Consider the following 10884-nt stretch of genomic DNA (forward strand, 5'->3'; position numbering starts at 1 on the left):
CAAGACTTGCTTATACAAAAGCATTTTAGTCTTATAAGAGTTAAGGTGGTGCTCCCCCCCAAAAAATAATTTTTATGTTTAAATTTGAGAATTTGTAGCTTTGCTTTCTTAGGGAAGTGGAAAGGGGAATTGCTTTATTTCGAAAGTAATGATTTTGTTGAACTGGAAGTGTTCGAAGTTCTTCTCAGAAAGGGTTATTAGACATTTGAACGGGCTGCCCCCAGGGAGGTGGTGGAGTCACCATCTCTGGATGTGTTTAAGAAAAGACTGAACATGGCACTTAGTGCCATGGTCTAGTTGACATGGTGGTGTCAGGGCAATGGTTGGACTTGATGATCCCAGAGGTCTCTTCCAACCTGATTGATTCTGTGATTCTGTGTTCTAATCTATTGACAAAAACAAAAATCCGACTTATTTAAGACATGATTTCCCTCTTGTAATTTGCGTGTGCACCACAGAAGAAAGCATAATACAGTGCACGCTATAAAACTGTGTGTAGCGGTACTCCAGTGGTTAGTGGTAACCATCTAATAGATTCTTCTCCTGCCCTCAATGGTTAAGATGAAACCAAGCAACAGAACCAAAGCCAAGAATACTTAGTGTGCTTTTTTTTTGGATGAGTGCTTTTCTTACTTATCTCTTACTTTTTTGTCCTTGGTTTTGTTTTGTTTTCTTGCAGAACTTTATGAAATCTTCTTGTCGAGAGCTAAGGAACGATGGAAAAGCTTCAGTGAGACAAGTTCGGAGAATGACATAGAAGGTGAGATCTCCTGGATGATAGACAGCCTCCTATGCCCTTTTACAAACCCAGAAAGTCTCATGAGTTCAGCTGCAATTGCAGCATTAGGAATACTTGTTAAAAGTGCTCTGGGTAATTCCCTACTTAAATGTTTGTTTTCTTATAACAAGTCAGTGAGTGAGGAGTTTAACAGTATTTGCTGTATCAATGAAAGATGCATTGAAATAGTGCATGTGCTAGTTCGCTTTCAAATGAATGTGTTTTCCTCTGAATTCCTGAAATACCAGGACTAAGCTCTCATGAAAATTTTAGATGAAATACAAAAAGAAGAAATGGAACACGAAATTACAGTATGTGCTGTTGCTTAGCTCTGCTTAGGTGGTTCTTATGTTGGTATCCCTTCCAGAATTTTGGGAAATTTTTGATTGTGGAACTGAAAGGTGAAGAATATATAACATATTACACTTCAGATCTCACTTGGGCTTCCCTGGTTGCCCAGATGGCCTTTCCTCCCTAATCTGTTAAAGCTGGGGATGTTAGCACACTTGTATGTATAATGGAGTTTTATCACTGGCATATTGCTGTCTCTTATGGTTATTCTCCCTGTTAAAAATAGCATCAATAATGTTTTTAATGGAGGATATATCCTTGTTATAAACATTAACTTCTTGTGCTGTTAACAGTTACTTTTTAAAGTGCTGTTTTGTGTGATACTGTCAGTACCAGCTGCTATGAAATAACTAATAATTTTTTTGAGTTGGTCTCTTTTTTGGAAAACAAAATGCCATTGTAATGCAAGAGGTACTTTTTTGTTTGCACTTGCCATAGCCCATCCTGACTAATTGGCTACTTTGACTGTAAATTATTTGGGTGGCCTTTAGGCTACCTCTGTGACTCATCTGAAACTTGTATAAGAAAATTTTGTGTGTATATGACTGTAAATATGCTTATCCTTGGAAAACACATTTGCAGTGCCCCTTGGTTTGTGGGTGGCAGTTTGTTTCTTCTTTTGTTGTGGGGGTGTGGGCTGAGTGTCAGGGTCGGCTTAGGTAATTTGTTTATTTTGGAAAGGTAGTTCTGGATGGGAATGAAAGGAGGAATGGTCCAGTTTGATTGTGTTACATGTTCTGGGAAATGTAATAACAGAAAACTTAGAGTAGTAGGATTTTCATCTCTGGTTGAAAAGCAAGCCAGCCCCCTGTGCTTATTAGTAATCTTTGGAAGGAAAGTCTGGAAGATCAATTATTTTAACCTCATTTAACATATTGGAGTAGTTCTGAGGGTTTTTCCTGTTCAACTATCTTTAATGCTTTATTTTGGCAGATAAAGATGAGAGCATGAAAAACATCTTTTTGTGTCTTGTCTTCAAGACATTGATCAAATGATGTGTTATCTGTCAGATCTGTTCAAAACACCTCCAACAGCTCCTCTCTTGGAGTTGAACTGAATGTCTTGTATAAATCCAGAGTTTCTTATGCTCTATACCATACATTATAATCTTCCTTGGGAATACTCTGAATGGATACTCTCCCAAATGAAGTGATCGAAAATTATCCAGTATAATACCTGTTTCTTTTGAAAGACAAAGGAGGGATTAGGCAGCAGTTCTTGAGCTTTTTATTTTAGATTGTGTATGTTCTTCCTCTGTAATAATAATTGCCGCCTTTCTCCCAAATTCCCCTAACACAGCCTGCAGCAGTTCCACTCGCTCCTGAATGCAACTATGGTAGTTTTAGAAGGACTGGAAGAAAATACTGCTTTCCAGGCTTCAGCAGAGCAGGTTCTGTTTAGCCTGTTCATCAATTTCTGCAATCCTCCACTTCCCAGATGGTGCTTGACTGGTTTAAGCCCTCTGAAAGAACCTTTTCCCATGTGCCACATGTATTTTTCTCTTCGTATCACTAATATTTGCATCATGTCCCTATGTAGAGGATAGGATAGAGATAACTCAAGGGTCAGCTGCATTTCTGGAGGTTCTTAAGTGAATAGTGCCTTCTTTCCTGCCATTTGAAGAATGCCAGTCGTAAGGATGTGTCCTGGTTTGGCTTAAACCAGGCCGATTTTCCTTTCAGTGATTTTTACTTTCAGCTAAGTCTCCTCTAAGTAACTGCACTTTCTGAAACTAACTGCATGCAAAAAAAATCTGAGTCAAATAAGAGCTAATGAGAGCACAGGAGTAATGTGACTTCTGCAGATCATAACTGTGCTGTCAATTCTGGAAACTTCAGTGAAGTTTCTCTGTATATTTTAGTTACCTTCAGTAAAAGTGGGACATGAGAAGAGCATGACTTCGAAAGAAGTATGCTTGACTTTGCAGGTGAAGAAGTACTGGCTTCTTGTGATAACGATGTAATTCATCCTTTTTTCCTCTAGTGTACATGCTATATTTCAGTGCTACTGGTTGAAATGAGTCACCAAACGAGCCAATTAGGAATGAAAAATTTGAAAAGTGAGATCCCACTGTATCATGTTTAGATCAAGAGCAGTGCTCTCTCTCTGTGCTCTTGCACAGACTCACTAACTGAAGTCAGAGTAGAAGACAAGTAAGAAAACAGGGGTTTGAGGACTGGGCTGGGCAAAAGTTCAAACTCCAGTGAATGCAATCTGAGCCTGGATAGTGTGTTATACAAAAGAAAAAGGTAACCTGTTGGTTTTAAGTCTGAATGGTGTAAAGGTGTATGACTTGAAAAAGAATGAGTAGACAGGTAGTAATTACTGATCATCTCCCTCACTTTTTGGAGTTGATGGCATATACCATGAATCAACGGACAGTTTTAGCTCTTGAAGCATAAGCATTGTAGAAGTACACTTCAAGAATTAGAACTAGGTAACTTTTTTTTCTTAGATCCTAAAAGTCTTTATATGCCTATGGCAGTTTTATTCTGAAGTCTGTAGAATTTATCTATCTGTTTTAATGAGTGTTGGTTTTGCTTGCAGATGCGTGTGCATCTGTTGCTGATCGTGAGGCCAGTCTGGAGCTAATTAAGTTGGATATATCGCGCACATTTCCATCCCTGTATATTTTCCAGAAGGTGAGATTTCTGTAACTTTAGTTATGACAACTTTAAACTTCTGAATAGTTAAACAAGAAAAGAAATATAGCTGTCTAAATATGGAATAGTTTTTAGAAGTTGTGTAAAACAACAAAAGTAAAATTAGTTCTTCTCTACATACAACAGCCAATAGTCATCTCTCTCTTTCTTTTTCTTTATTTTAAAATGAGAATAAAGTAGGGATGCTCAATGATGGATCATAAGGCTTTTTCTCTTGGAAAAATTGCATGTGGTTCTTATTAATGTTTATGAAATTACATGCGAAAATGAGAATATTCTCACTGCTTCTACAGTACAGTGTTTTAGTACGCATTTTCAGGCTTTATGATTTTTATATAGCTAGAATATATGCATACACATGTATATAAAATAGCATGCACTATTGTAATACAGTAACTTGTGTTATGAAGAATTAAAACATCCACTGTCTCTGAAAAGGAAAAACCAACCCTGGATGTGTACCGGATATCCTCATTTTCCATTATGTACTGATTTCCACTGATTTATTTCATAGGATTATTGGTCTGTTACTTTTCCTTTAACATCTGAAAAGTATACATGGTAATGCTTAGAGTGAACACTGCTATTATTCTGAACAAAGCAATAATTCACTGTCTCACTTGCATCTGAAAATACTGGGTTGTTACCTTCCTATACTTATAAAGAGATATTGAAAAAAGCTTTTTTTTCTTCTTTTCCCACTCCTCCCTCCCCTTGTATTAGGGTGGTCCTTACCATGATCTCCTGCATAGTGTTCTAGGAGCATATACATGTTACAGACCGGATGTGGGATATGTAAGTATTTGCTGTAAAACGTTTATAACATGGCAAATAAGCTTAAGATGTCATGTATTAAGAGTGTATTAAATAAGTAGGTTAGCTAAACTTTATGCTACTAGCACGTAAGAAAAAAATTCAACTTTGGCACTTACTAATTTCATAGCAGTTACAATGATGGTAATTCTTAGAGATAATTAAATAGCTGAAAATGTACTGAATGTCAAGGATGAGTATGCTATCTGGCTTGCATGGAAAATTTTAAATGGATGTGTTCACAAGGCATTACAGTTCTGACAGACCCACAATATCTACAGAAAAAACAAAATGCTAGCAGACTTCCAGTGAACACTTAGCCTGTTCTGTCCTAGTGTTGCTCCCACTGCTGCCATTTCCATAGTGATACTTTCTGCTTCACTACCGCACATCCTAACATACAGAAACTCCTTATTGGTGTCTTGTTCTCAAAGACTAATCGTTCCATCTGAGTTCAGTGAAGATAAGATTCTTTGCAGCGATCATTACTGTGTTTAAAAAAAACCCAAACCAAACACCATTAAAAACTGCCAAAAAACCTGCAAACAAACCAACCATACCGAACATCTCTCTGAATGGTATCAGCTTACAGAAACAGTTAAATAACAAACAGATGCTTTTTTCTTCTTTGGTTTTCTTTTTTTCTGGGGGTAGCCAGGAACACCTTTCACAAGCTCTAATTGCTTCTGGGCTAAAAAGAACTTGAAGAGTTTTAAGTCTGATACATGCAACAAAGCATTATTTAGCACAGGGTGTGTTTTCCTCTAAATCAGACATGCTTGGGACTCTGCATCAGTATCTAGTTGTTTTTTCATGTTCAAATGCTTTTAGCCCTGAATTCTGTCATCTGTGACCTCATTTTTGGAGACCTTCCATACTATAAGTAAGATTACAAACTCTGCAGGTTCTGAGATTGCGTCTTCCCAGGGTGGAGTTTTAAAAGCCAGACAAGTAATATTTCATGGATAGGTCTTCTCTTTTTCATTAGGAAAAGACAATGCAACAGTCACAACTAGCCTGGATATTTCTGATAATACATTTTTTTTTTTGATGTTAATATGGCAGTAAATCTAATGTAATCTTATTTCCACACCCAACTATCTCTCAAAAATGGAAAGCTGCTGGACTGTTTTTGATGCATATCAATACTTTGCTCCCTAGTTGGTTAAAATAGAGTGCATTTTTTAAGTGAGGAGTAAGCAGCATAAATGCCTAGAAACAGCAGAATAATCATAATTGCAGTTGAAATTGGTAAGATTATTTTTATTATAGTGAGTATTCAGATCATCAGTTAACAACTACAAGAATAATGCTCTTCACTTTTATTGCAGGCTAAAGTGTTTTTGAGAGAGTAATCATGGCAAAACGTAAACTTGCATTGTAGCTAGCCACTTAAAAGTAATTTTATGTATGTGAACAAATACTGTTTGGCAAGTGGAAAGATATGTATTGACTGCTCTGAAACAGAATTTTGTCTCAATTCCAACATATTTGTCTGGGTCTAAACTGTCCCATATGTGAGGTTTTTCTCTGTGTCTGCCTTTCCCATAGCTTAACAATGAACTTCAGGCCAAGTTTTGTCTCTTAGGAGCTCTGCGTCCAGCCTGTGTGGTTTTAACTTTCTTGCATTCCAAGTCCCAAGGACTTGTGATCATGAGACCTCCCAGAACTTCCATCAAGCACCTAAAACTGGCATCTGAAAGAACACTCTGTCTTGCTGATATCAAATTGACTGCATGCATAAAAACTATTTATCTGTATTGTTTCTGTTCATCTGGAAATGTTATGCAATGGTATTTGATATATTGCAGATTGTAAATATTTGTATTTCCAAAGATATAAGATGTACTGAACCTAGTCACCTATATTTGCTCGATGCTTTTCCCCACTTGAAGGTACAAGGGATGTCCTTCATTGCCGCTGTGCTCATTCTCAATCTGGAAGAGGCAGATGCTTTCATTGCCTTTGCTAACCTTCTAAACAAGCCATGCCAGCTGGCCTTTTTCCGTGTGGATCACAGCATGGTACGCACAGAGTTTTCTGGGTTTGAAACATAACATTCTTTTGACTTGGAGCATAATTGATTTATTGATGACTTCCTTTTGTCCTCTTCAATAATGGAGAACTCTAACCTGTGGTTACAAAATTGAGAATACCAGATACTAATCCATAGAACACATTCTACTGTTTGTTTTTTCCTCTAGAAACACTTAATTGTTGTACTTATCCCACGAAGTCACTTTGTGCTCTGTTGACATCCTCAGTTCTTGGTGGGATTTGTGTTGTTTTACAACCAAGCATTCTTTTGATGACTGCTTTATGAGATGCTTTACTGTCTCTACAGATGCTGAAATACTTTGCAACCTTTGAAGTATTCTTTGAAGAAAATCTTCCCAAATTGTTTCTTCATTTCAAATCATACAGTCTTACTCCAGACATATATTTGATAGACTGGTGAGTTCAGAGAACATAGCAAACCTAACCTTACAACTCTTGGAACACTTTCCATTTTGCTATAGGCTTTTCAGCACTAGCAATACAGCACAAAAAAAAGCATTCAGTAGGTGTTTGTGTACCTCAGCTTCCTAGGTCTTGTGAAATTATGGTGAACTGGTTTGTGCAACCACAGTTCCTCTGGCAGGTTTCAAACTTTATGAACTGGGATTAAGAGTGACATTTATTCAGGTAGAAATGGAGACACACAGGAGTCTTGTGTGTCTTGTTTTCTTGTTGCTGCAGGTAAGAGTCAGCTATGTGTAATATAAGTAGGGGAGAGGAGGCTACTGCACTGTAGTAGTCTTATGACTGATTGTAAGTGACTTGATGAAATGAACATAATCAGCTACTGAAAAAAGTATGAATATAGGAATATAGACTTTAAAGCAGAAGGAGGATGAAATTTAGGACCTGGTTTGGGAAGGGATAAACATGGAAATACAGTGAACATTTTGAAGTAAAGAATGTTCTAAAGCAGAGAGTACCAAACTACATTATGTGCCTGTAATGGAAGGCAGTAATGCAAGCATCCTTGAAGTGTGTGTAGTGCTGCCAAATACAAAACGTCTATTTGTAACTGTGTGTGTGGATAAGGATGTGCTTCATATAGGGTTAGAAGTTTCTAACAGAGTAAATTGACTTGGGTAGAATTAAATATTCCCCAACATTGGACACTTAAGATTCAGCTGGACAGGGTGCTTGGCCATCTTTTCTAGACCATGCTTTTGCCAAGAAAGGTTGGACCAGATGATCCTTGACGTCCCTTCCAACCTGATATTCTATGATACTATGAGAAATAATATAAAAATGTCATGTCATCTGAGTACTTGGGAATTAAGAACTTCAGCTATAATATGCATATTATACATATAATATGTATAATGAATGCTTTTTAAAAATAAGCTTTGCAATAAGAAATGCAATTGGACTCTTCCCAGTAAGAACAGAACAGCGACTGTCTTTAGATTTTGGCGATTTTTAACGTGAACAGAAATTCAAAATGTATCACGGAAATGTAGCTACTGAATTCTCATTAGTACATTAGTGGGATGTAGCCTTCTATTGAGATGATTTGTGGCTTTAGATTTAGTTTAGAAAACAAATGATGAACAGAGCTGTTAAACTGTATGGCTTAAATAATGGGAAGGGTTAAGTTACACAGTTATGATCTTTGTTGCTTAAGTTCTTATTTGTGTATTATACCCTGTTTGAGTGTAAAGATGTTTGTAACTTCTCTAGCCAGAGCGTCCTAAAGGAGGCGGCCTTCAAATGGAGGATTTCCTGTAGCATGAAAGGACGTGCGTGGGTTTTAGAGTAGGAGTTCTGACTTCAAAAACTGGAGACTTTTGTGGATCTTTGAAATATGGAAAAAATAAGAACATATGAAATAACTTGTCATCTTCTCACTCTCAGCTAATGTAACTTGAGATTTAAAGGAGACTGTATTTCATCTTTCTGAAATAGGTTAAAGTTATAACTGTGCCTTTTTTTCTCAATCGTAGGATTTTTACACTCTACAGCAAGTCGTTACCACTTGATCTGGCCTGTCGTGTCTGGGATGTTTTCTGTAGAGATGGAGAAGAATTTTTGTTTAGGACAGGGTTAGGAATCCTTCGGTTATATGAAGATATTCTCCTACAGATGGACTTTATTCATATAGCACAGTTTCTAACAAAACTTCCAGAAGACATTACATCGGAAAAGCTCTTTAGTTGTATTGCAGCTATTCAGATGCAGAACAGTAACAAAAAATGGGCACAGGTGAGTTTCTTGGAGAGAGATGTCTTCCTCAAAAGAGACATGTCAACACATGAGTATATGGGGCACTTCTCTTAATGACTGCTTTGTGTTGCATATCTGACTTCTGAGCAATGGGCTCTTCCTTTCTAGTCTCATTCAAGAAATTAATCTCCATGCTAATATTGTGGTGCTTGATATTGATCTTTTTTTATAAGACTGGCTTTTATTATATTCATAAAATAATTTACTTTTCTAGGTGTTTGCCTCACTGATGAAGGACAACAAAGAAGGGGACAAGAACCATAGCCCAGCACTGAAAAGCTAATCATTGTAATGTTGAGGTCAATTGAAAATGTGGAAGGCCACTTGATGACACAGGAGTTTTCACATCACTTCTATGTGGGAAAGCACTATAGAAAATGTGAAAGAGATGGAAAAATGACACAGCTCTCAGTGGAGTAATGAACTGAGGAAATCTTCACCCTTTTGCCAGTATTAGCTTTTGTCATGGGAAGATTTGTTTTCACACAGAATGCTAAAACCTATGAAACTGAGAAGTGGGGGAAGTTCATATTTAATACTTTTAAAGAGTCAGCTCAATGCAATAAACATTTGTAATAACTTCTGTTGGTACTTTAAAAAAAATTTTGAGGCATAACTTTTTTTACAAATACCACAAAGGCACTTTTTTGGGGGGATGAGGGAAAAGCTGAATCTTAAGGCTCCAAAACTGCTATCCAAACCAAATGCTTTGGTACAAATATTACCTCCAAAATTAACCATTTGAAAGTATTGAGGACCAAATAAGGTTGTTTGGTATGTTTATGTGTAAGATGGTTAAAATTTGGGAAGGGGTATTGTCTTATTTACTTGTTTGTTTCTTTTTTTTTTTTTTTTTAATTGCAGCTTTGTTCTTCAGTCTGGGCAAATGTGATTAACTCAGGAACTGTTGGAAGTATTGTGCCCAAATCTGTTAGAGCAAAAATCATCTGACTTTTAAACAGTGGTAAGATCAGGGCTGTTATTTTCAGAGTGTACAGTTTTCGAAATGAGTGGTATTAAGCATTTGTTTTGGTGTATTGGTTGTGCAGCTTATTAAAAATGGAGCGGGTATTCTGTGAAAGGGTTTTGCCACCAGAAGTTTTATTTTGTCGAGCCATTTCCAACTAAGAAATCCTGGTATGTAATGGTGAACACTAGAAACTGACAAAGCTATCTGCAGACTTTGTGTTGTCAAAGGAGCAGCCACTTTTAACACTTTGGAATAATGCAGACACAGAATTGGTTTTGAAACTGTCTTTTATTAGTGTGCAATACTGAAATCCAAAAAGCATCTGGTTTAGTGATACTTAATTCTTTAACATCTTTTAACTGTGAGATATAAGGTCATATTGTATGTGTCATGGCAGATATTTTCAACCATTTCCTATTCTCGAAGATGCTGTACAGCAACTTGTGATTGTAGGGGATGGAAACTTAAAATGGATAGCACTGCAGGTGAGGAACACCTGCACTCTTTTGGTCCATTTTTGCTAATATTTAATGTAAATAAATTCCTTACATGTGGGTTTTTGTAACTAGTCCCTCTGTGAAATCAAGTCAAAATTACCATTATGTATTTTTAAGTGCAGGAGGCTTCCAGGTGTCTGGTATTTAAAAGCAGAGTCTACATAATTGGGGTAAAGATTTAGTGTGGTGTAACTTACATTGCTATCTGGTTTAAAAACTACATATATGCTACTCATAACATTACAATTTGAAATTTAAATGTCAGATTTTTCTTAACTTATGTATTCACTACTTTAATTGGATCCAATTTGTCTTATATTTTTGTGTTATCTTGTACAGTTTTCTTACTTTTCAACTATAAATCTGTATATAACTGTAAATAGAAGGATCAAGCCTTCCTTTAAGACCACTAGTGACAATTCCTGTGTAAATAAAACTTATAGCAGCTGTGCGGTGTGGCTCTTTTCCATTCCTCTGTAACTTACTGGTAAGTAGGGCCAGAGCGTGCCTCGGGGATGGTGCTGTGCTGATGTG

General features: G+C 36.8%; 1 protein-coding gene across 3 annotated transcripts in view; it reads left to right on the forward strand.

Annotated features, from left to right (window-relative positions):
• TBC1D12 (TBC1 domain family member 12) overlaps positions 1-10801 on the forward strand; it is a 49486-nt gene extending 38685 nt beyond the window's left edge. For all 3 annotated transcript variants that reach the window (XM_068398158.1, XM_068398156.1, XM_068398157.1), the window contains 7 exons: positions 680-760; positions 3677-3771; positions 4516-4587; positions 6501-6629; positions 6950-7059; positions 8604-8862; positions 9098-10801. In XM_068398158.1, coding sequence (XP_068254259.1) covers positions 680-760; positions 3677-3771; positions 4516-4587; positions 6501-6629; positions 6950-7059; positions 8604-8862; positions 9098-9166 — 815 coding nt within the window. In that variant the 3' untranslated portion in view covers positions 9167-10801. The remainder of the gene's footprint in view (positions 1-679; positions 761-3676; positions 3772-4515; positions 4588-6500; positions 6630-6949; positions 7060-8603; positions 8863-9097) is intronic.
• The last annotated feature ends 83 nt before the right edge of the window (positions 10802-10884 follow it).

Source organism: Nyctibius grandis, chromosome 4 (genome assembly GCF_013368605.1).
Source record: "Nyctibius grandis isolate bNycGra1 chromosome 4, bNycGra1.pri, whole genome shotgun sequence".
NCBI classification, from domain to species: Eukaryota; Metazoa; Chordata; class Aves; order Nyctibiiformes; family Nyctibiidae; genus Nyctibius; species Nyctibius grandis.